Source organism: Strongylocentrotus purpuratus, unplaced genomic scaffold (assembly GCF_000002235.5).
Source record: "Strongylocentrotus purpuratus isolate Spur 01 unplaced genomic scaffold, Spur_5.0 spur5_scaffold_9, whole genome shotgun sequence".
Classification (NCBI taxonomy): Eukaryota; Metazoa; Echinodermata; class Echinoidea; order Camarodonta; family Strongylocentrotidae; genus Strongylocentrotus; species Strongylocentrotus purpuratus.
In genome coordinates this window covers 2465204-2492348 of record NW_022145615.1, presented here as the reverse complement: position 1 = coordinate 2492348, position 27145 = coordinate 2465204, and the positions used below count along the sequence as shown (strand labels likewise).

At 38.2% G+C, this 27145-nt stretch overlaps 1 protein-coding gene across 1 annotated transcript; it reads right to left on the bottom strand.

The window, feature by feature from the left end:
* Window positions 1-877: 877 nt before the first annotated feature.
* Window positions 878-26390, bottom strand: LOC100892904 (MAM and LDL-receptor class A domain-containing protein 1). The gene is made up of 19 exons (XM_030976960.1): window positions 25743-26390; window positions 17118-17282; window positions 15809-16077; window positions 15342-15429; window positions 14705-14851; window positions 12949-13232; window positions 11517-11607; window positions 10638-10805; window positions 8932-9194; window positions 8070-8160; window positions 7588-7779; window positions 6579-6853; window positions 5893-5986; window positions 4961-5131; window positions 4376-4650; window positions 3718-3970; window positions 2791-3059; window positions 2217-2313; window positions 878-1660 (listed from the first exon to the last, which is right to left on the bottom strand). The coding sequence occupies exons 1-19, from the start codon at window positions 25807-25809 to the stop codon at window positions 1416-1418; spliced, it is 3504 nt and encodes a 1167-aa protein (XP_030832820.1). The 5' UTR covers window positions 25810-26390; the 3' UTR covers window positions 878-1415.
* Window positions 26391-27145: the final 755 nt, after the last annotated feature.

Sequence of the window (27145 nt, the reverse complement as noted above, 5' to 3'; positions counted from 1 at the left end):
ACATGCATGATAATAAACGTGTAAAGCGCTTAAAGACATCATTGATATATTAAGTGCTATTTAAACCCAGAATGTTATTATTCTTACGGAAAGGCAATCACAACTACTATTTGTAATCTTCACGGGACTATGCTCTCCTGGGTATGGAGACGAGTGGTAAATGTTGCAAGATTGCCTTGGCTGGATTTCGAACCAGGGTGAGTTACATGTAGTTAATCGTTAGTCCGGTAACACACACTGGACGACAACACCCGCATGATGATGATGATGATTCACAGCATTTGTATGGCGCCATAATATCTGGTTTAAAAAAAAATCAAGGCGCGAGCTCCTCCAATAAAGTTAGCATTTAAATGTCTGAAGGAAGATGTGAGTTTTGAGTGAAGCTTTGAAGTGGTCAAGGTTGTCAATTTCGCGAATAGATGATGGGAGGGAATTCCACAGGCAAGGAGGAATAGAAGAAAATAGCGCACAAATTCAAAGACAGGTGGATACCAGGCTTTGGATGAAATGTTCTAATTAAACTATTCTCCTACGCTATCACATCGGGAAGCAGGTGATGTATGTTTTAAGAAAATAATGTATTGGGAATAAGGTTCAAGGTTCATTTTATTTCTTTCTTTCACAACATTTTTACATATTATAATAGAACAAAAAACAGCATTAGAAAAAACAATTTAAGTGCATTTCTAAGTCGATATATAATCCAAATGAGAGAAAGTGGAGACCTTAGAAAAGCTGGGCTTGTAAGAGCAAGGTCCCCATATAACATAGATAGAAATTTAGAGGGTCTTTTATTTGCCCAAGATGAAAGCGTTTTGGGGACTTAAAAGATCTTTCTTCAGTAATGAATAGTTTAAAATAAGTAAGTAAATAAAGTAAGTAATATTTCTATAAAAAAAACTTTTTAAAATTAGAAGTAAATGATCAAAGAGTTCTATTGTGTATATTATTGTCTTCCCGGTCATTGGATTTGGGAGCAATATTGCGCTTATAAAACTCTCGACGACATTTTACTGAAAAGGCCAAACAGGCTGATACAACAAGTGATGTCCGCAATTAGAAGGGGAGGGCGGCTGATGCTTTTTGCCAAAATATCAAACTTTTATTTTCTAAGTTTTGCAAACGAGCATAGTACGTGAGCAAAATATGTTTACGCATTATTGGTAGTGATAATGTAACTGCTTTATCAAACTTTACTAGCCTGGAAAAGAATCTCGGTATAACTAGTTCAAATGTTCTCACATCATCTAATATACGATCTTTTATCTACAAAAATTAAATCATTCACAATACATTTATCCTCTCCAATTATTTTTATTATCTACAATAGTTTTCTTTTCATTAAAAAAAATCATATCATAAAAAACGGGGTATTATCACGAGCACAGCCCGATCGAGTGACCGAGTCATTATCATGATCTATATTCATCTATACTCGTACATGTCGTGTCTAAAGTCGACTCGTTGTTGGCTAGGGACATCGTGATCGGGTGTTCATCGCTCTGACGTCGTTGGAGGAACATGACAGGAAACGGCGATCGATGCCGTCTTCGTATCCATAGGAAACAGACGATGATCAGGGCGAGGACAGAGATGACAAGAAGAAGCGCTAAGGCGAGCACGGGTATATGCTTGCCCTCGATTTGTAAAATATTACCTGCAGATGAAAAAAGATTACAATACATAATTTATGTTAGCCGTGTTAATATAGAAATTTGGAATTCCATGATCATATTGTACACGTGAAGGATCAGACGGACCTACCTGTGGCGCGTAAGCACTTGTTCAACAATATCACGCCCTCCATCGTTCGCTACACACATTAAACAATTTCGTGTCACCAACAATTTTAAAGCGACTATCTAAAGTTACAAATGGAATAGAGCAAACTTGCACAGTTCTAATTATATGGTAGTGAAAGAAGCTATATTACAAAGACAGATGGAAACCCAAACAAGAAATAGTACATTTGTAAACAAAAATGCTCAGTGTTACCATAGTTCTACATGTACATGGCTGTTTGCATTCATTTGGTTAATGCACATGCACATCGTTCTGAAGTGAAATAAAAATTAAAGCTGACAAAATTCTTGATTTACAAACTTATATATATATACATGGACATAGATTGAAACTTTGCCACTATCTTTTAACACTTGAAAACATATATTTGCACATATCTACAGCCGTAATGTTATAAAATATATATTTACCTGTTTTACATACGCCTACCGTAATTGCAATATCATCTAAGGCAATCGCTTCTATATCGGTGTCTACTTTATTATTGAGTTGAGCCATAAAAGTTATCTGTGGAAAAAAGAGGAAACGTGAAAAAGGGAGATTGAAAAAACAAAAAATGAATTTAGAATTCATACGAACTTTTATGATCCTGGAATAAGATAATGCTTTTCACCAGCTGATTTATTTTCCCCATTATCTTTAATTTTCTTAGTTCTCTGCTTCTTTCAGTTCCCATAACCTTGCACAATATTTATCCAGACACTTGAATTCCACATTCTTTATAATCTAAATTATGTTATACAATACATTTTTACGTATCGATGGTAAAACTAAATGGACACAGGGAAGCCTTCGCCCTATTCCCCCGCACTATTCCCTTCCCAGTAATCTTGGATTCAACATATTTCTTATTTTTGTAAATTCAGTTACGAGATATAATATGTTTTATAAAAAATTATGATCCAATGATCCAATTCCAATTTATGATCTAATTCATATCAGTGTACCCTAGGTAGAAAATTATGTATTTAAGATGAGACTTACTTTAAAAGGGTTATAAGAATCATCAACTCTCAGCGGTATCGTAGCTCTTTTCCATTTTCCCGATATATCGAGTTCTCGCAAGAGGGTTGTCGATCCGTTCTCGCCTTCTACAAATACCGATAGCTGGAGTTCCCCGCTTCCGATCACCGCGTAGTTGAAAGCAATACAGTGACCGAGGAAGGACACGCCATTAAGAAACGGGCTCGATATGTTTGATGTCGAGCCAGAAGATAGCGGCTTCTCTCCAACGATGAGGAACAAGAAAGAATCTGGGAATGCCAGAGGATTAAATTAGTGGTTTTAAGGATGTAAAATAAATATATATGAGAATGAAACGGAGATGATCTGAAGAAACGGGGCGAATATTTACCTACTTTCTCAAATTAAACCTGTCACCTATCTTACCTCTGTTTCTGTGAATGTCAGAAGTAGCAATAGGTAATATTTTATCGGAAAAAGTTTGTTAAGATGTAGTGTATGAAGGCTATTCTAAACATTACTTGATCCTTCCAAACATTTTGACTTTCGACGAACAGGGATCTTTTCTAGTGGTCATCTACATCTGTAATATTGTTTTTCAAGGTAATTTACATAATAACATAAATAAAATAAAATTGGCTTTTCAAGATACAAGTATTGTTGAGCTGTTGAGTTAGCAGAAAACTAACAAATAAATAATTCATTTCTAACACTCATGGAAAGAAAAACAAATACAGAAAAAAATATCATTTTAAGTAAACAAATTCCTGAGTTGAAACCATTTTCATGTGAATTTATTATTTCTACAATTCGAATTTGCAATATACTTTTCGTTTATCAAAGCAGGCGACATTTGCCAGCCATGTATAATTTGAAGTCTCTCTATACAAAAGGAATTAGCCTGCCGGTATATATTTAAGCCAGCGTTCTCAAAATTTCCGTTCTCACCTCTTGTACCGTCCTCTGTGAGAGAATCTAACATTTGTAGGGCAGGCACAGAGGGCGTCGTAGAATCATACCATGACCACTGGAAATAGATGGAAGGTCCGCCACTCTCCTGGTAGTTACAATCATGTAGACCCTTCTCGAAGTCGCACAGGGACTCGCTCGGTAGTCCGCCACACGGTCGACGCAGGAAAGTGATGTCGTCGACAGCGATATCGCTGCGGAATGATTTACCGATTACAGCCTCAAATTTTATCTGAAGGAAGAATAAGTTAGAAGTATCGCGTTTGATGTTAAAGAATTTATATCAATTACTAGGTAAAAACTCAGATTGATCCCCTAATTTATGTCAAACAAACGTTGAAACAAATATTCTCTATACAATTTTTATCAAGTGCTTCTCCTTCAACGTGAATGTCATGATTCCAATATTAGAATATAAAAAGATGCTCTCTCCTGCGGTGTATCAAGAAGGGGTGGAATAGTTCCGAATGGTTACTGGGCAGCCATGCGCACCGTGGACTCAGTTAAATTTAGAAGTACTTCTTATTATATTTTGTAGGCCTTCAAATTGAGGTAGGGTGTACACCGACTCTGGGAAGGCTAAAGCTCTTTCGGCCCCCCCAAAAGAATGATATCATACAAAACTTTAAATGCACACCTGCAGAGGTCCGTCAACCTCAATAACATCGATATTGGCAGGTAACCATGACGTCATCTTCTGACCATAAAGCCTTAGAATCTCCAATCCTGTTGACCCTGTCTGATGACCCGGAAGCACCATGGATACCCTGAGTGACCCCGTGTCGACGCCATTCATGTGGTAGAAGAACCTGAGGCACATGGGTTGGCTGTTTCCGACGATGGGTGGGGTAAGGAAGGCGGCTCGGTTACCGGGCCTCTGAGGCTGCGATGCCTCGGCGTAGAAATAAAACCCTGTGATGAAGAAAAAGATAGAATCTCTTGTAAGACTGAACCCTTGACAATGTTATCAACGAAAAAAGGCCAATAATTATGTAACTCATAATTTGTTTCCTTTTTCTTAATAGTGACTATGCGAAGCTAGAACAGAATTTATACATTAGCCAACTATGAATAACTCTATAACCAATCAATTTATATTGGGTTCTGTCAATTACAATCAAGGAGTGCAGGAATGACCAGGTAATGTCAGCATCCCCTTTCCTCCAAACAATTTTTAGCCACCTAATATTTGTTATCAATTTCTGGATAAACGAGTGCATACCTTCTGCTGTCCCCTTGGTGTGGTCGACTAGAGGTCCAGTGTCCGCTGTGTCTGTTCTTCCACGATGTCGAACCCAATCGAAATCATCAGTCTTCGCCTGAATGTAGTCGCAGCCGCGATCAAATTCAAAGTCACAGTTTGCTGACAGTGGTAGACTTGGATTTTTCGTTTCTATATTGTTTGAATGATTAAAAACGGCAATCTTCAGACGAATGATTTAATCAGATATTACAAGTTAATTTCTTCTTAGATTAAACTGGCAGCGGCGATATTTAAGCGTAAACATAGTATTGCTTCAGCCATTGAACACTGCCAAAATGCCTTTTCTCCTGTAATCTTACCCATGCATCAAAATGGTTTAAATTCACTGTGATCTATGCACAATTACAGTCGAACTGAAAGAAGTTAAAACACTTGAATATTTAAACAAATGAGGTTATCATCACTACGATTCTAACCTGTCTCAAAGGTCGTCTAATAGGGCTTTAGATAAAGTATTTTGCAGATATCTTTCTTATCCATCGTGCCATTATAATTATCTAAGAATTTACGAGTTCCATTAGCACAATGAAATTCTTAACAAGACCAACCCTGACGACATCATGTGGTTAATCACTGAAGCGTAATCTATAATCATAAAGCTTATCAACACCAGTGTGGCTAGGAGGGATTAGACCACACAGCGAGGTCACTGACAGGTGGCTATCTCATCAACTCAGCTCTCAAATAACATAAGAAATAGAGGATCATGGGGGACCAACAGGCACTGATTGGTGAAGTTTTCTAAATAGAGGGAGCAAGTAGCTACAAGTAGGACAGTGGGGCTTTAAAGGGAAACCACTTATTGTGATCTATGAAGTAGTGTCCTCTGTGAGGGAATCTAACATTTGTAGAGCAGGCGCAGAGGGCGTCGTAGAACCATGTTGCCTTACCTGGTACATTGCATCCATTGTTTTCTAACCTGACGTCATCAATGGCGATATCTCCTCGGCTTGTTCTTGGTCCTATGACGCCTTCAATCATCACCTAAGTATGTATCCACCAACAAATAAAATAAAAGGAAAATTATTGTCATGCATTTACAGCGGCACACTGATAATAACGATTAACGAGTTGGACGTTGATTGTTTCAAAAAAGAGTATTTTTTATTTCGTTGGGAAATTGAGCTTTCTATATACTTAATAGAATTTGCTTTGTTAGGGAAGTCCGGAGAAACAAGGTGGGTGATTGGCTCCCTTTAGTCTTTGAGTAAGAAAACTTTCACTAGAATGCACATTTTCGAAGAATCAATAACGTTCTACACTTCACACGACATTAAACTTTCAGCACTTGCTATCGACAGACTAACTCGGCTTAATGAACTCGTTTTCATCATTATGTTTCTCAAACATCAATGGACAAAAAAGCAACTGAGGAGAAACAGCGATTTATAATTATGTTGATGTACATGCGTTGATAGTTTCAGTAAGTTACGATCTTCAGTAGATTACGATGAGACAATCTTATAAAAGTGAGAGATGGAAAAAAGAAAGAAGAAGAAATTTCAAAAATGAATTGAGAGTGGCGTAAGTACTACTATAAAATGGAGAAGAACCATTTTGTTCTTTAAATACCTACGTAAATGGTTGTAGTCATGGACGGTTCAATGGTCACCATGGCTTTCAACCATTTTGCTTCCTGTCTGCCGTAGATCACAAACTGCGGGTCAAAGGATTCAGTTCCGCCATACGACACTATGTACACATTAAGGAAGTCGGCATATGTCGACGCCATGAAGTAATAGAACGTGAAGCAACGTGGATACGGCGATGGAGCGATGAGGGGCGATTTGAGGCGAGCCTTGTCGTTAGTCCTCAAGAAACGCTGCGATGTATCGATGAATGCGTACGTTCCTATTGGTTGGAAAAAGGGGAATTAAACTTAATCAAACTGGGCACCACTCATTTACAAGTTTTCCTTACTTCTGTTGCAAGACTATAAACACGGCGTTCGCCATTCCGAGGTCCCAGGTTTCGAAGGCCCATCGATGGATTAGTACCCTTTGGTAAGGCACTAATCTTCAATGCTATTTCCTTGGGGTAGGATCTTACCTACAATGATATCAATGCCGTCTTAGCAATCAGGAAATACGAATACCAACAGAACCTCTATATTGTTATTTTCCAGATAGATGATAATAACAATATTCAGCTTTTATATAGCGCTTAATACACCTCGGACGTCTCTAAGCGATTTACAGATACACTATTACTATTATATGGATTCAATGCTTGCCCGCACACAATGTGTGCACAATCTCCACTCCCTGGGGAGCATTCCAGCCAGGCGTGACTTGACGCTCAAAAACTGTTTGACCAGCAATGACGGTCGCATCCTACCGGGTACCCATTTTAAAACCTGGGTGGAGAGTAGCAAGTGTAGGTTAATATCTTGCCAAAGGATATCAGTGCCGTGTCGGGATTCGAACCCCCGACCTTCGCGTCTCCAGTCAAGCGACGTAAACCACTCGACCACGACACTGCCGTCTTAGCAATCAGGAAATACGAATTCAAAAAGTACTTTTATATTTTTATATCCAGATAGATGTTTAATGAATGATTTCAAGAAGAACTTTGAAGACATTCACCTGTTGTATTTGCATACGTGTGATCGACCATGGTGTTATCTGTATCCTGAGTGGTGTCTGGTCCGTGTCCGAGCGTCCAATCAAAGACATCGTTGGTCTCCTGGGTCAGGTTACACAACCCATGTTCAAACGTACATTCCACCCTTCGTACTAGAGGAGGGATAGGCTCGTCCATAGGCGTCTCTGAGGACACTGAAAGAGAAACATTAGGAGATATTTTCAATTTAAAGTAGAAATGGAGATTGTCTTGATAAAAGATATGACGTTCTGTTTAACCCGATTGATTTTTTGGCGTAAGGCCGCCTTACACGGAGCCACATTGAAAATGTGCCATCTTTAAAGTTCTTGAATTATAACGGAATGTTTGAAACAAATGTTGAAAAGACGTTAATTAATGTGTTGCGTCAATCTCAATTATAGAAACACATGAGCAACTTAGACAAGTATAAACCTATATGTTAGATATCAAGATAAACGCTTACCTTCTGGGCATTCAGCGCTCTCAAAAAGTCTGATATCATCGATGGCTATATTGTCTCGAAACTGAGTACCACCTACGGCATGGAACACAAGCTAAAAGACAAGAAAGGAACATACATGTTTTATGAAAAACAGAAGTTCTTTCATATTCACGTAGAGAGCTTTCAATTAATGCGTATCCGGACACCTACCTCATGGCCAATGACCCCCGGATAACCACCCCTAGGATATTCACTCTCTAGGACAACTACACCTAGGACAGCTACCCTCTAGGGCAACTACCACCCGACCACCCCCGGACGTACAATAACCACTTAGGGTATTTATCAATCGGGGGTAATTGTCCTAGAGGGTAGTTGTCTGGGGGAGTTGTCTGGGGGTAGTCCTTTGGTTGGTTGTACTAGAGGGTAGTTAGCTGGGGAAGTGAATCATCCTAAAGGGTAAGTTTTTCAGGGGTAGTCGTCCTTGAGGATGGTTGCCCTAGGGGTAGCTGTCCTAGGGGATAATTGTCCTAGAGGGTGGTTATTCTAGGAGTGGTTATCCGGTGGGTGGTTATTGAGGGGTTAGGTGTCCTAGAACCCCATTAATGATGTTACCTGTAACAACTAGGTGGTGTCGAAGTATCATATTTATATAACAGTGGTATAATTACTGTCATCTGTTGAGAGCCAAGAAGATCATCCAATCTCTTTCAGAGGATGGGAGTCCATACCCTACTGGCTCTCAGCAGACGATATGTAACCCTTTTGTTTTGGTGTGCTGGTAGGGAGAACGATTAAAGGACTTTAGATCTTAAGATTGACAGCGACCCACAAGTATAAGATAATTTTCTCAGCTTTTTAAAAGTCAACCATCAACACTTACATGAAGCGGGTAAAGAGACGCCGGGACCATCAGCTCCGCCCGATTCCACTTATCTCCCTGATTCCCCGTCTTATTCCAAACTGGTCTGTCTGCCAAGTCTCCTTCCAGGCGGTTGATATAAACGATCAACGCGTTCACGTCCGTTCCATACATGTGATACCAAAACTCGACACAAGATGAAGCTCTTTGCGGCTGGATCGGAGGCGACGAGATGCGCGCGTCATCACCTCCGCCCACGGATCTCTCGAAGTAGAGGTAAAAACCTTGACGGAGAAATCAAAGGTAACGTCAAAATATCACCAGTCAAATGACTCCGAAAGAAAATCAATGCTTCATATCAGTAGGTCTTGGAGGTCAAAATTGGAAGCGAGAGAATTGAACAACAGTATAATATACCAGAAAATGTTCAGGTTAGGACTGGTGAAACATAAAGTGCCTCAATCATTAGGGCATTCTGAAGTCTTGCCCAACAAAGTAGTATAGTATTTTGTCTACTCGTGGAGCACTTATGGGGAAAGATATCTCTATAAAGAAATAACCCAGATTGACAAACTACCCCACCTAATATGGACACGTAAGGGCCCACATTGGCATTTTATCCAGTATTCCCGGAAAGGGGTGTAGACCCATCTCCGGGAGGGTAGGACAAATGAAATAATAGGAAAATAATTGAGTTGTTTTAATGAAAATAATTTGATTGATACTATTCCTGCACTCCTTAGAATCGATCCCATATAATTACTGGACTTTTGGAATGGTAGTGAATACGTTCGAGACCTGGGTGTTTTAATCGACAAAAATCTTAATTTTCAACAGCACATTAAAAACGTATGTAAATCGGCATCTTTTGGAATCTTCAAAATTGGGAAAATTAGGAAACTACTTGACCGGCCCACAACAGCAAAATTAACCCATGCATTTGTATCCTCCCACCTTGATTATTGTAATTCAATTTTTTCTGGTCTTCCGCAATCGTCCCTACTTCCACTTCAAAGAATTCAGAATACTGCTGCAAGGCTTGTTACTCTCTCGAGAAAGTTTGAGCACATAACCCCAATATTGCGTTCTCTTCATTGGCTTCCCATACACCATCGTATCACATTCAAAGTTCTTCTTCTTACATACAAAATTCTCCATGGCCAAGCCCCTAAATATCTTTCAGATTTGATTTCCTTACGTTCTTATAGTTCTTTAAGACCCCTTCGATCATCATCAACCTTGCAGTTAACCCTCGGACCTCGTACCGCTACAAAATATGGCGACCGAGCTTTCTCAGTAAATGCCCCTATCTTTTGGAACAAATTACCAGCGCACTTTCATAATATTCATTCTCTCGACCAATTCAAGTCCTTGGTGAAAACGCACCTTTTTAATTCATAAATAATATTCTGCAGTTGTGAGTCGGTCAAAGGAGGTGCACACCGTCTTATTTTTTGTTTGTTCGATCCTATGTTTGATCCTATGTTTGACCTCTTGTATGTATGTTTGTTTGATCTCACTCTTATCTTATTTTTTATTATTATATATGCATGATTTATTGAATAAAGAACAGATGTTTAAGTTGTGTGTTTATTATAAGTTTTGGTAAATAATTGTTAAGTCAGAATATGGTGCGCTTAGAGACACCAGTATTAAGCGCCTTATAAATATTGTTTATTATTATTATTATTAATACATGGGTAGATTCAACACCCAGTTATTCTTACCAAGTTCGTCTCCTCGTGTGTGATCCACACTTGGACCAGTGAAGTCGATATAGGTCTGCCCGTTACCCCACTGCCAATCTTCAGTGTCCTTTGACCGATCCTGTATGTAGTGGCAGATATCGGCCTCTTCGAATTCACAGGATACACTTGATACATTCGCATAGACGTCTGAGTGAGAGAGAGAGAGAGTTAAGATAATGCCAGTAAATCTTTTTTATTTTATTGATAAAGCGTAGTGGTAATAACACTCGCTCACTTTCGAGATGCATATGACAAACGATACTTTTATAGTTGTAAAGCTGGATCGTTTGGAAGTAGATTTGTCATTTCCCTTCTAGCTGGCGTACAGCTGGAATTTAGAGCATAAAGGACACCGGTCCAACACTCTGTTCATTCTCGTAACATTTCTATCTACTCCATTGTGGAGACAGGCCAGAGTTAGAGTTAGGATTTTGTAGCATGTTAACGTCACAAAAGACAAGTCTACATTATTAGTCTCTTAGCACTCCACAAATATCATTTAACCTGTCATTGGATTCGTGGAAGTACACATAATGTGCACCATCTCCATTTCGTAAAGAGGACCATGATAATCATCGATTAGGCCTTTAACAAAAAAAGATGTTTTATTGCCCTTTGCGACCGACCCCGAAATCTTGAAATCTACGGTCGGCTTTTTAAAAAGTTTTTTTTTTAACCGTTTTTTAGAGAAAAAAAATATCAAAGCACTCAAAACTGAGAAATATCAGCCCAAAGAGAGAGGGAAACAAATTATTAAAAAAAAAAAAAAGATTTCCGACCGACCGACCCATGTTTTAGGACTTAAAGGGCAATACAACATCTTTTTTTTTGTTAGGCCTATGTTATTGTTTTACTTACGGTCACCAGGGCAGGCATATGAAGTAACGATGACGTCATCAATAGCAATGTCGCCATCGTACCGAACTCCTCGTGTAAATTGGAAGACAATCTGAAAAAAAAGAACAGAAGACAGAATGTTTAAATTACAAACAGACCCCGCATATTTCACATTCACATTCATCTATCTACCCCCCCCCCCTCCCTTTCATATCTCTTTTGTGATGGGGTGTCGGTAGACCATTTTGCTCTCTTTAAGTGCGTTCAAGGTTTGTGCTTTGTCAGCATTGAATTATTTCTCTATCTGATTTTGTTTCTCTATCCCCTCGTATGTAGTGACGCTATGTTCGACAACTGCGGATTTGACTGTAACTTGCAGAGTTGGACAATTTTGTCGACAGAAGTGTGGATTTGAGGCCGAAGGTGAGAAATGGGGCCTTATATTTTAAAGTTGTCTGTAAAGGCTCATACCATCTGCTTTACGGTGTTACATGTCTCACCTTACTATCTCTACAAGCTAATCTTTATATTGTAATCACTACATATCATGATAGATAAGCGTTGCAGATTCGGGCAAAATTTTACAGAAGTAAATGTTGAGTTGGAGCCAGGGTTTTCGGAAATAGTTGACACTACCAGCTATCCTCGGTTATCTCCGATGAAATATCTGTACCTAACGATCAGTCCGCATGGTGATAGATACTTCCGTTCCCCTTCACCTGTTGCCTCTAGTGCCTCTGAGGGTCCAGTAAGGTTCAGCTGATCCCAAACTCGACACCTGTCCTGTTGCCTCCTAGTTTTTGTTAAATCCTTCCCCTCATCTCTCATCAATAAGGGACCGTCACTGTATGTGCGGTCTGTTTTGTTTATTTGTTTGTTTGTTAGTTGTTGTTTTTTAAATACTTTTGTTTTCTCTTTTGTCTCTGGCTTGGTGTGATCCAAGCGGATCAATCCGGCTTTCTCTCTATATGTGTTTCCTTTACATCAAGAGAGTCATTCCGAGCTTGAGTATGGGGGGGGGGGAGCAGCACAATTACATGTCACCTGTACAGTTACTTGACAGTTATACCACGTTAAGTTGCTACACATACTCTCTCTCTCTCTCTCTCTCTCTCTCGTTATTCTGTTTCACGGCGTGTACTTTCATTGGTGACTTGTTCATTTATTGTCTTTTTTTATATTTGACGTTTCATTACATTTTTAGAGAAAGAAGACAAATCGTTGTACCGTTCTCGACTCTTAATCCTTGTCTGAATTCAGTTTCCCCCCTCCCACTCTTCGCGGAAGCTCTGACGTTGCATTAAATTATTAGAGAACGAAGACGATTCGTATATACCGTTCTCGATTCTAAAAAAATTGCCTAAAGAAATTTTGAGTTTGGGCCGGGGTTTTCGGCAATGGCATACTACCGGTTTCACCTGTATCACCTTGCTATCTCCTTGTGGATCTTTACCTTATAATCGGTCCGCATGGTGATCGATGCTTCCGTTGCTCTCCATCGGTTGCCTCTATTGCCTCTGAGGATCCAGAGAGGTTCCGTAGATACCAAACTGGACACCTTCTGGGTGGCATCCAAGAGATAGACAGCCAATGAGTCAACAGCCATACCAAACATATGATACCAAAACACCAAGCAATGTGCCTCCTGGTCAGAGGGAACCCCTCTTAGGGTAGGGGTGATCAGGCGAACAGTCTGGTTGCGACCTAGCGGTGTGGCCTCCATGAATACATAATGACCTGAAGGAATCAAGAATGGAATAAAGAGCTAATTTTTATCACAAACATCAGCAAACAGAGAGCAAAATAAGCGAAATGTATAGTGACACGCGGGACAGATCACAACACGATATGTTGTCCAATTCTAATATTTTTCAAGCATCAAACCATGGACTATTTAACGCAATCCTATGTGCAGCCGGTCATCATCCTTATAGTGAACTTGGCCCAACGATATCATTCTGGATGGCGAGCAGTGTACAGATATAATTTGCCGACAAGTTCGGCGCAAAGTAGACGACAGACCATGAGACCGATAACGTCGACCGATAACGTCGGTCTCAGTGACCTTCTGAAAACGTTTCTTGACGGTTCACTAGACCGTCGAGCCATGAGACTGACATCTTGCTGTCTCCCCTTATGTATTTTTTGCATTCGTCGGTCTAGAGGGCTGCGAGCCTAGTGGGACATTGGTCTACTACTGTGAGGGTCTTGGATCAAATTATGTTATCAGTTCTGGGGCCCGTATTATAAAGATTTATGATCAAGCGTAATTTTAATAAATCAAGTGGAACTTTGACAAATCAAGTGGATCTCTTAAAATCAAGCGTAAGTTTGATAACCAATATTCTAATGTTATTCTTATGGTTGTGTCTTTCCGTTTGTTTGTCTTTCCTTTTCTTTTTTCTTCTTTTTAAACGCCTCAACGTCTTCCTCACTTCCTTTTCTTCTTATTACTCCTTATATCCATATCCTGTAACCCTTTTTTTTTGGTTCATATAAGTGAGTACTTTTTCCCCTGTCGTGGTTTGATCAAAAGTTTTCAAAAATAAGATTTCGTGATTTGATCAATAGTTCTCAGAAAAAAAGATTTCGAAGTGAATTTTCACAACTTAAATTCTTTCGATAAAACCACAAAATATATTAAGTCGGAATCAACTCGGAAAACGCCTTATGAAGTTCAATGGCCGGGCGGAGGACATCATTAAAACTAAAAGCATATCCCCTTAAAAATATGAATCTTATTTTATTGATTTTGTTCTGCTTAATTATACATTCCACGTTCAATTGTGGTATACCTTTGTTTGATTTAGTGTTCTTATTTTTTGTTAAATCAACGCTGGAAACGCGGGAATTGCGGCTGATTATTGATTAGGTGAACATATATCACTGTTGTTATAATTTCGGGTTTGAATAAACACAAATAATTTGTGACGAATCAAGAAATTTGTTAAAAGGGGCCGGGGGCTTCCGAGAAGAGAATAATGGGACAGTAATCCTCTCTCTAGCTCTGACCCCTCCCTCTCATCTCCCCTCCCCTCTCTCTCTCTCTCTCTCTCTCTCTCTCTTTCTATCTCTTTCTCCCCCCCCTCTCTCTCTCTCTCTCTCTCTCTCTTCCCTCTCTTTCTCTCTCCCCCTCTCTCTCTCTCTCTCTCTCACTCTCTCACTCCCCCTCTCCCCCCTCATTCTCTCTCTCTCTCTCTGAACTATACCTGAAGTGTTTCGGAAGGTGTGGTCAAACGAAGGTCCAGTATAGAAGCTATCTGTCTTTCCATTGGCGTACACCAAGTTACCGTCATCCGTCGAGTCTTGAATCATTCCGCAAAGGTCGGGACTCTCGAATGAACATTGGAATTCATCTGAAAGTAGAAAAATAACAGCATTTTCATTATCTTATTCGACAAACAGAAATTAGGTCTCTCAGTTTAAAGAGAGAATGAATAATATGAATTAAGTAGAAAAGGCATGAAAATTGTAAACGTTATTTTTTTTTGTATGTGTTAATTACGAGCATAAAAACAACCTTTTGATCGAATTTATTTATGTTTTAGCTAATTCCGATTGCCAAATACCAATTTGTATCCGTTCATTTTGAGAATGTTACATTGTTCGATGTAGCCAAAAAAAATGCATTGTGAAGTATTCAATTTACAAAACGTATTCAACGGAGGGTCAAATTCGAACAATTAAGTTGTGAATAGCTCGTCATTTCTGTAACAAAGACAAAATAGTACATCTGAATATTCAAACGGCTTTTTCTATATTGTGCCACTAAGATGTACACCTTTGCAAGCACAATGTTTTTTTCTTGTTCAAAATGATATTTAAAAAATATATAAAGAAGTTTACCGCTAGGACAGTCAGAGTTGAGAATCTGAACATCATCAATGGCGATTTCCCCTCCGATCGCGTTGTCACTGGTCGCTTCGAATGTTATCTGATAATTAAAAGCATTTAACCAAATCGTTGTTTTTAGTTTAGTAAAGAGAAATCCAGCCATGAGAGGAATAACATATAGTCTGCATGTTATAATCATTAGAGATTAATTAATACAATCAGTACTAGTTGATTGACAAGTTGATTTTTTTATGAATGTCGGACTCAGGAAGTCTCAACATTATTCTTAACAGAGAACAAAATGTCTTAGTGTTAAAGTCAAGTAATTTCTTTAAAAATATGACTTATCATTATCAACCAATCAAGGATTATCATTTGAGTCCCTCTACTTACAATCACAAGCACATTAATTCAATATAAGGTTTCAAAGTTACATGACTGTCTATTATTATCAACAGTTACTATTAAACAGACTTTACCTGGTAGCTCTTGTCAATGGGCGGTAGCTTCGCCATGCCACGATTCCACGCTTGACCTTTATCCCCCATCTGTCGACCTACGACATGTGACGTCATATTATATCCGGTACCAGACTTGACCCTGACGGTAAGTGACCCCGGTGTTATTCCGGTCATGTAGAAGTAGTACCGCACGCAGCGGTTGGAATCGCTAGCCGGTAATTCGGGGCTGTAGAGTTCTGCCTTGCTACCGCTTCGCCAGCTTACCGTGTTGACGAACATAAAGTGTCCTGGTAAAGATAAAACGTGGATTATTTAGTTTATACAACAATCTCAGTGTCCATCTATGAAATACTTTACCAGGAAGACTATAACAACTTGGAATGTATCAACGAATAATAACTACAATCCTCTGCAGGAAAACTAGTCTACCCCACTTACAGTTATTCAGTGGACAAGTACTCCCGGGGACAACTACCTGAGTGTAATCAACTCGCGGGGTAATTGTTCTTGGGCCTGGGTAATTGCACTCGCGTTTAGTGGTCCGGTGGTAGTCAAAGGGGTATAGTTTTCATTTGGTCGCAAACACATTTCTTGATCAATGAAAAGTAGATATCTGTCCTTGGTGTATGTATCAAAGTCATTATAATAATCATAATTGTAAGTCCAAAATGGAATTTTCCAGGCTGGCAAAGACGGTGCTGTATAAGGTAGCTTTTAGTGCGATTTTATAGGGCTAGATAGATGTTATTTGGAATCTCTTTGGAGTTTCCCGCCTGACAGCCTACAAATTTCTTCATGTTCTATCCGAAATTGGCAGCTCTTTTGGCTATTTGGCAAATGATAAATACTCGAATTGCATATAGGAGTCGTGTTTGATTGTACAATTTTGAAATGTATAGCCCTGACTCATTTTGAATTGCATGCACCGATATCTATCGTTAAGCTAGCTGCTGTACGTCTTTCTCTATATTTCAATGTTTGACCAAAAAATCGAATCAATGAGGACAAAAGTGGTGACAAAGTATGAGATAAATAATTTTCTCGAACGTGGCGTTCAGGAGCACACCTACCTTTTCGATTGATTTGAAGCAGGACATGGTACCAACAACTATAAACTTAATCATAGTCTACCAAATATTACCAAAGATGGTGAGAAAAAAATGACACAGATATTACTATGTAGTATCTGAATATCCTTGAAGTGGTATGATACCATAATGCAATTGCATTACCAAGTACACAGTAAAAATCAAAGATGATGGTTAGAATAATATAATCAAAATATGATCAATGCACCGCCTGGAAGCCAAGATGACATTCGTCTTACCTGTTGAAGTGGTAGTGGAGTGATCGACCGCTGGTCCGTTCACATGCATCTGATTTCTCCCTGTCCTCCTTTGCCAATCATACTGATCTATTCGACTCTGTGTGAACCCTCCCATTGTTGACGTCTCGAAGTCCACATCAACAAGGAGCGTCTGCTGAACATTTTCTGTGACATTTCAGGGTCAAAGCAATAGGAAACAGTTCAAAAGTTAGAAAAATTTCGTTTCATTTAACCTGTCCATAATCGACGTAATGGTATGAGACGAGTAAGATAAATACTAACTGTATTGTGGATTTACACATGTATTTCACCGATTATGCTGCAAAGTTATAACTAAATAGATTATAATCCGTTTGGAATATGCTTTATTCGTATGTGTGTCGTTGTTTTTGTTGTTGGTGTGTTTTTTTCTAAAGAGAGAGAGTGGATGAAAGGAGAGGGGAAAAGAACGTGAAGAGAAAGTGAAAGTACCCCTCCAATTCCCTCCTTGATCGGTAGCCTTCTTATTTGATATTTCGTCTCTCTGGTTAAACCTGTGCCTCCCCTCCCCCCCCCCCCCTAATCATCATGACGTCAGGGCCCTTTTAATATCAGCTACTCTATGTTGCTGTTGATGTTATTCATTTTCGTTTGCAACTAGTCAGAAATTACATTTTTTGCCACAAATACTCATAATAATGTTCTGAAATAAAACCTTTGAAGCTAGAATCATATTTTTTCTTGCCAGAATAGAAACTTGAATAAAAAAATACCACACCATGCTCAAACGAACACTTTACAAGGTTCCCAAAGATACGCCTACTAGATAAGTATCCTGTTACATCACCAACTCTTATTTGGTATGTAAAATGATCTGTTATTATTGCCACAATCAGTATGATTTACGGCAGATACATTCGTGCAATGGCGCAGGCATATCAGTTTGTATCATCTTGGCAGTAAGTTTATGGGAAAATATTACATGTGGACAAATTTGAATCAATAAACGTAGAATCAAGGAAATAACTTATTGGCAGAATAGCGCACGGGAGTTGTCTCTAAAACATGATGTTGGCAGCCTTTTCTTAAGTATATATCTTACTATGCTCCATAACACTTAATATCATAACACTTAACAGTCGAGGCGAGAAACTCGATAACTATGATAATTATAGAGTCATAACGAGTTTATGATGACTCAGATTATTGTTCTCGCCAGCATGTCATGACCGATTGATCTTGACAAAGATTACATGGTATATCAGAGAAGTACAGCTGTCAGTTGACTACCTGTTCGATAGTTGAGTCACCACCTGAAACTTCTCCTAAGTCAGGGCTTGACACTTAATATGCTTAATAAAATAATGACCGATTTTAATTTGTTGGTTGAGCCTGATCATTTATGTTTTATGTTTGCTTGTTCGTTTGTTAGGTAACGAACTCTTCGATTGTTGAGTCATCACCTGAAACTTCCTGTAAGCTTAATACTAATTAAGATACTGACTGGTTTTTAATTGGTTTGTTGAATTCATATCATATTTTGCTTGTTTGTTTAACACGATCATAAAGACTTTCGAGAAATCAACTCAAAGGCAATTTCAATACCCCATTATAATTATTATATCCAGAAGAAATCGTGATCGGATAACATAAAATGTTATTGTCATGTTGGCACATTTCAATACGTGACGCACAAAGCTATTGAAATTTCCTCAGGTTGATTTTTGCGAAAGTAGGCGGTACCGGTGGCGGTGGGGGCGCTGAAGTTTAGTATTCATGTCAATAACAATCCTCCATTTGCTCGTGTTCTTAAAGTTTGAGGATAGCATGCTCAAATTGACGTCACAGGTCTACACTCTACCTAACCTTGAACGTGACCGTTTTCTTCATAAAATTGACAACTCTCCATGGTCGCGATTCCTGGTAAGAATAAGATATTTGTTTGTTTGAATTTCGTAGAAACATACAGGAAGTGTCATATTGACCTCGTTTGCAAATTGCATTCACTGTGAAGGTCAAGATCTCTCGATTACCTCTGTGTATCGCCCTTGTCATAACAATAATACTGATAAAAACAGTCACATTTGAATAGCGCTTGATACTGCATTTGTAAGGGCTTCACATTGTAATTAATATTACCCCGATAATTGGATTCAATTACTAACCCGCACATGATATGTAAGAATGTCTGCCCCCCCCCTCTCCCCTCCCCCCTCTCCTCTCTCTCTCTCTCTCTCTCTCTCTCTCTATCCCCTCCGTTCCCCTCTTTTCTTCCTCTCCTTTTTTCTCCTTCTTTCCACCAAATCAATACTGAGTTTACATACAATCGAGAAAATGTACCAATCAGTCACGTGCAAATAGCAAGATCGACTGAGAGGAAATGGCAAAACCAGCGACCATCATTTATAACGCCCCCTTTCTAACAACATTAACAGATATCATTTAAAACATCAAGGTAATATGATCATTGAACAACACACGTATGGTATAAGCCCGGCATACAGCCCTGCGAAAGACAAAGTTTGCCTTCGATCAACTCATATTTGATTAGAGATTGTGCATGTGAACATGTCAGTTTTCATTTCCCATCCAGACACTAACTCATCCCAGATAATTATCCATTTGTCCCACTTGGCTTTTTGTTGTTGTTGTGGGGGGGGGGGGGGGTTTGGGGGAGGGGTGACAACGAACAGGGGCACAAGTGAGTTCCGTCCTATTTGCTGGATATGACATTGGAAAGTAGACAAGGACGGGCACTGCATAATCCATCGACAATATTCTAACAGTCAAAGCCAGTTTTATCCTTTAATCTAGCTGATTAATAGGATCATTTCCTTTGAGTTCACAATACTTCATCAGACCGGGGGATACTCGTTTTTCCTAAAGCTCAAGCATAGCTCCGAAAGGTTCGTAAATTCGAAAACGAAAAAGGGTTCATAATTCATTCTGAACGAGGAAAATATTTCATCGGTTCAAAAATGTATTATTCAGAAAATAATATATAGTTCTATTTTATTTTCGAAATCATGAACCTTCGGAAACATGATCCCCTTTTCTTTTTCGAAATTACGAACCTTTGGAGTAGCAATCCTTCGGAATAACAAACCTTCCGGAGTAATAAACAAATAAATAAATTCGAAATTATATGTACCTCCGGGAAAAAGGGAAATATACACGTTTTGATAGTAAATTCAGAAAAGGATATTAAACGCACAAACAAATTTGCTCACATAAAAATAAAGAGAATCAAAATGCAAGCAATTTTGAGACATGCTAGACGAGGGGGCTGGTAATTGTATGGATTTCAAGCTGTGCAAAGAGTCTACGTTTATTGATCTTTGAAGAGATGTAATCATGTATACATGCATGCAGTTCAACGTCTTGTATTAAACTTCCTATGTGAGGTTTATTAAGACAGACATTTTATAAGCGGAGCGAATTAACAGTCTCTGAAGATACATTTATAACCAAAGACAAGCTTTGCGAATCAATATATCGAATTCTATGATCAAAATGTAATGATTTTTTTTTGTGCGGTTATTCCACATTATTATAAACAGTGACAATTTTTATTTTCTCTAGTAGTTGGTATAAACGAAAATGATGTCGTAATATTTCTTATAATCATAAATGATTTCAACTTTATAGCTATGAACAGGGCACAAAAGTGAACAGTGCAAATTAAATGGAAATTACGAATTTGCAGAGTTAGACCCTGCCCCATCCCCTACTGCCCTAAAGCCTAACATATGTCGCTTTGTTATATGAGGTGGTGTAACTTTTTTTGGGGGGACACGCCCCCTTCCAATCCACTGACCAAAATGAAATACAAAACAGAGAGAGGGAGAGAGAGAGAGAGAGAGAGAGAGATACAGGAGGTAAAGGGGGTAAAGGGGGGTAAAGGAGGGTAAAGGGGGGAGGGGAAAGGCAATGTAAAAAGCAGATGCCCCCCCCCCCTTTCAACACCGACATGCCACTCAAAACCATATTAATTTCTATTCTATCACTACAAATTGCTATTGAACATGAGCATGATTAAAATCAGAATCTAGCCGGAGTTATGGTGTCATACTCCTCATGATAACGTAAAACGTAAGAATAACTTCAGGTTTTTTTTATCGTAAAAATGTCCACATTAATTTCCTTTATTTGTTCCTCTTCTACAGAGGTTGCTATGACATTGTCTACGTGATAATATCCGAGTGAGCATAAAATAGGGTTAACATGTCAAATGTTTACGACTAAAACGAGAAAATGTACGGCTATAAGTTTTACATTTCAATATTTATTTTTGTAAGAATGAAGTGTATTTTTTTTCTTAACTCATAAATTCTGAAACAAACGCTGCTTTTCTAAGCGTAATAAATCACCCAATCAATTGGGAACCGAACGTACAAATTTAGACGACCCATGGGCAACATTAGAAAATGTTATTTTGTTTAAATGTAAAATGACTCGTGATATCTTTATTACCAGATCTTTGCATTTATAGTATGCATTGGTCTTTTTTTAACGAGTCACTACATATCATTGGTCTACGTTCTAGCCGAAGGCGGCAAAACGAAAAGGATGTCAGTTAGCTTACATGTATCGATTATTTGCATGTGGAAACATTTTTGTTGTATGTCAAACTTGTTCACTGGTCCTCGTAATGTTGATGATTTTTATATTATACACAAGGGAATACAAAATGATGAATACAAAAGTATATATTGACTTAAAAATAAAGTTGAGTTCAGGTTATGCGGTTGCATTGTGGAAGAAACGATGTGGAATCAATCAGAAACAGTTGATCATGTAGCAAATAAGTATTGACGTGTACTGCAAGGTTCTGGAGTTATCAAAGAACTTTGGCCCAGTTTTGGTACTTTCCTGAACGTATTGGATAGTGTGTAAAATACAATTGGGTACTTTTAGAATTGTCTTTTTTAGAATGAGATTTGTCCTTTTGACTCGTCCTACAAGAGGTTAGGTGAAGGTTAACATGTTAACCAGGCAGTGTATACAATCACTCCCCCATGCACCCAGTGGTGATCTAGGTCATGACCGCTGCACTTTGAATTACATCAAAGTTACGTGTATAAGTCACGTGTATCAATCGTATTTTCAAAATGAATTACGTGAATTGAAATTTTGTTAACACTTTTAAAAGTAAATTACAAGAAATTTGATGGACCTATATTGATGCCGGCTAAAGATTTCAATGGTTGTTAAGTTCATTATATTTTACATTTATTGTTATTTGTTTTACTTGTTATTATAGCTTAAATTAAATCATAAGACTTTTTATATTTGATTATTTGGTCAGCCACATATAAGGACCATCTCTTTTCTGGCTACTACCAGCCTAAGCAATTTCCCTTGTCCTTTTAACGACATTCATCCATGTTTCTAAATTGATTCTGTGTTTTTCTGTGTTTATCTATGTTAGTAATAGTAATTGTGTGATACTTTGTACACTGTACTTTTTGTTTACCATGTATGCTTTTTTGTATTGATTGGCAATTATAAATTGAATTGAATTGAATCGAAGAAAAAATGAAAACCGCACTCACAACTTCGTTTACGACAAAATTTAATTGACATGATTTAAATAGGAGCTGTGGAACCTGTCCAGGTACATTCACAGAAAACAATGTGAAGATGAATTTATAAAACGATGTGGAAATTTGGTTAAAACACTGAATACACCATTGCATTTGTTTTTTAACTGACGAAAAAGTACTTTGTGATTTTCACACATTAAAGGTACTATGTCCCATTTGCAGGCCAAAAAAATGAAAAAGTTAAATTCCAACTGCATTTGAAAGATAATACTAATTTAGAACTTCCCTAAAAAAGGCGGGGCTTGAAAATGTCTTCAAGTGGGAAAATAACGACTATTAGTTGTCAAATCGACTTTAGGGCTATAGAGCCCAAAAGTAATAGTCTTGATTTTCAGACAATTGTACCGAATGGTCATACGTTTTATGCTGTGCAAAGATTCAATCACTTTAATCTTGGCCATCACAAGAAGTGGGTTATTGATGTAGACAAATACTCATGTACCCTTTACAACTCTTTTCATGTATGTTATTACCAAAGAAGAAAAAAAGCCAGTCAGTCACTCAATAGTGTATGACAGTGAAGTCTAGCAAGTAAACGGGTTTCCTTGCATAATTTGAATATGAGGACACTGCTAACGTTTAAATTTCACAGATAGGACATACATGACATGTTCATAATTCTTGCAAAGTTCTACAGCATTTGAGGTTGGCTGCAAAAGGGACATAGTACCTTTAACACCAAGTACAAAATTTGGTTAAGTAGATTGTAGTATTCACTTTACATCGTTACACTTTTACATTATAGTGAAAATGAACAAGCGCTTTTTTCCTTATTCTTTTCATTTTTAAAACTAAAAATTTGACTAAGTAAGGAAATCAATGACGTAAAGCACTCGGAATTGTTACATTTTGGAAGAAGGGAAAGACTAATTAAGTTATCTAATAGACATTAATTCAACAGAAGAAAAAAAACTGTGCAGTGTGAAATTTGACACAAAACCACACGTCTCGGAGTTTACACAACCTTTACGAAGTAGCCTGTTTATGCATAGAAGCCGATACGGTTCTTTCAGACATGTATTCCATATTGTGTAGGCGTGCGTGCTTTGGGAATGTGCGTGCGCGCGTGTGTTTCAGCATTTAGTGGGTGGGTGGGTGACTCGGAAGCGCAGTTATTTATTAGATTTATCAATTTACTCAATTTAATCGAATACCGGTTGTTGGTACCATTCAGTACCCGTGTTTATTGATTGTGCTTATTATGCATAGGTCCTATAGGGGGATCCTCTTAGTTTCCACAGGAGAACAGTCTAAAACTACTGTATATATTCGTAAAATAATAACAATCCTAAGTTTTAAAAGAGGAATTAAGTTAACAATATTATGTAGGTCTATATTGATATTCATACAGTATATGTTCCCGTTACTGAACCTATGAATGTCTCAAGTATCAAAATTTAATTTGGGCTGAAATATGGATATGAACATTTCAAACATGTTTTAAACTCATACAGACATGCTAATAAGGCCTACGCCGGTAACAAGCATGATAATGGAATACACCTTGTAAACTATGCAAAGAAAATACTAGCTCGGTTCGAAACTCTTCCAAATATACACTCCACCCCTTCCCCTTATGAGACTTCTTGCCAAACAATTCTAGGGCCTAACACAACTGACTTAAAGGGGGAAAAACGTCAATAAAACCTTACAAACAACTTCCTCTGTCGAAAATCTTCGGGAAGTTGCAACTGTGAGTGGCCCAATATCCCTTCACGCTATATGTGTCACACTGCATAAAGGCATACTATAATAGACCGGGGCTGTGACTCACAAGTCTGTGTAGTGTCCAAAAAATGTGAAGGGTATAGCAGATTCTGATTAATCCAAAGATTGACTGCAACATGTACTACACCCTATCAACCCCCATTCTATTCCACTGCCCCCCCCCCCTCCTCGATCTGTATAATTCCTGCTGTACATGTTTCCATGAGAGCGCACAATGAGTGATAATTGCCTCTATTTATCTGGTATTAAAGATATTACGAATGTTTATTGATACAATTCAATATTTGTTTGGGCTTCAACAATATGCATTCGAATTGCAACCATTAAAGCAAACATTTGGTAACATAATTGTCTAAGCAAAATGAAATTTGTAGATCTGTGTCATTGTTTCCCGGAAGTAAAACAAAAAGAAAAAAAGGAGAAAAAGAAAAAAGAAAAGAAAAGATATTTATACATGTAATAACCGGCAATTTTTTTTCTTCAACGCCATAAATGTTCATCATTTTTAGCTGAAATATCCAATATGCCTTATAAATCACATTTGGGAAGATCTTGCACAGTTGACCACTTTCATTTTAATCTCAAATAGTTAAAAGTTAGACCTATCTTTCATATTATTTGATATGGTCTATAAGGGCACGGAGAAACGTGTCAAGATCAAGTGATTAAGTAGGAAATTACAGATCCGTTCCCTGTATATAGGTACAAATGTATGTCAAGAACTTCATAAGTCATGTAGATTCGCGACATATAAATATATGCGAAGTAATAGCCCATCAACGTTGAACAATCCTTTACGATTTACTTCAATAAATGTAGCGTTTATGAAAAGTTTACGATTACGCGTGTTTATGATGACCCACTTTTGTACTTTATTCAACTTGAAAAATAAGGATTGAGAAAAACTTTGACACAGCATGATTGTTCATTTTATAGTAAAAGAAAAAGATGGTAGAGTGAATTATTCATTCACACAAGAATATGGCAATACAATCTCAAATAAAGCAGTTATGAGTTAACAATAATGATTTATTATTCATTTGGTTTATTACATGAATCTCTGATTGCGGAGTTCAGTTTTCAGAGGTTATATTATTTTAAAAAAGAATGAAATACATTTTCATAATATATTGTAATGAATAAGCCTTCGAAGTAATAACAACCCAAAACATTTAGATTAATTTAACAAACATGACAATAGCCGCTCTCCAATCAAAATACAATTGGTATAAAACAATCATTAACAACATGCTTCATATTTGTTTCAGATGAGAGAAAATAATTCCCAAGGACATATAAATGTCATACTCACGTGCTAAACTATGGCTTGACATAGTACATAGCAGCAGCAACGCGATACACAACATAATCACATTCATATTTCCAAAGTAACAGATAATATCCACAGCGAACCCAGCACTGTCACCGTGCTTCTGCTGAAATATTAGAAGAATATAAATCACACAAATTGAGTTTTCCTCCCTCAAAGCTAAGAAGTCTGCTTAACAGTATAACTTGCGCGTTTATGGGATTAAGGTCGCACTAGACACATCGTATAGTTGGCCCAAGCTAAGCGGATTCCATGTTTTTCAGAACGAGTTGCAGAATAACTGTTTCGCGTTTTTGACTGGGGTGACCTCATACTCGGTTACCATAACGTTGGGACTAAGAGGATGTGAGTCTAATCATAGGGGGGCTTGGAGCTACCTGACTTTTGGAAAAGTTATGATGAGTTTTCCGTTCGCGTCAGCTGATTTGGTAAAAGTATGGGTGACATTGGTGCATGGAACAGTTTGGAAATTATGTCGGATCAGACGGATTTCAGATCTAGTTTTAGAACTGGGAGGGGGCGTTCCCATTGTCTTGTTTTCATTCTTTTTCACTTTTCATTAATGATGTATATTGGCCATAATATGTTTTTATATTTCTATCCTTATTAAATAAAGTTAAATACTCTCGGTGCCCCTGGGTCTCTATCTCTCTCCCCCCCCCCCCCCCCCCCCTCTCTCTATCTCTCTCCCTCTCTCTCTCTCTCTCTCTCTCTCTCTCTATCAATATATAAGTTTCTCTGTAGGCCTTTATCTTTCTCCCCTTCTCCCCTCTCTCATCCTCTCTCACTCATTTTTGTCTTTTAATTATTTCTTCCTCATTCTCTCCATTACCGTTTTTCTTCCCTACCTTCCTCCCCTACCGCTCCCTCTACATCCAAATCGCTCATTTTCTTTCTTCCCAGCTCCCTCTTTCCTTCCCCCTCCTTAATTCTCTTCTCTCCCCTTCTTATTACTCCTCACACCACATTCTTTCTCTTCTCACCATTTATTATGTCTTCTTCCAATTTTTCTCCCCAGACTGTGTTTCTCCTAGATAGTTAAGAGCATCTCTCATTGATTGATTAACCCCTGTCACATAAGCTCCTATTCGAGTGAACGGCTGCCTATCTGTATATGGAAACGGTGCACGGCTGCCCTCGACGGGAGTACGTTTCCCCCTCTCTTCCCGGCCTCAGCTATTTATAGATCGCCGGTAATATGAGGGATAACGGTAATCAATTTAGGGACTTACCATATATGATTTAGGTTTGTTAGATTCAGAACTCGTTCTCTAATAGACACAGGCATGAGTCGTGGGACGGTGCGGTGTGGTGAGATTTGCCACCCCCCCCCCTCATGAGTACATTTAAACTTTGTGTCTACAAATAAATAATTATGCGGTCTG

Bases quoted from the DNA above. Each gene is read 5' to 3' on its own strand.
- LOC100892904 (XM_030976960.1), bottom strand. From the start codon at position 25,809: ATGAATGTGATTATGTTGTGTATCGCGTTGCTGCTGCTATGTACTATG. The intron at 15,430-15,808 runs GTAAAGTCTGTT...TTTAATTATCAG, and splicing joins CCATTGACAAGAGCTACCAG to ATAACATTCGAAGCGACCAG. The intron at 14,852-15,341 runs GTAAACTTCTTT...TTCTACTTTCAG, and splicing joins CAACTCTGACTGTCCTAGCG to ATGAATTCCAATGTTCATTC.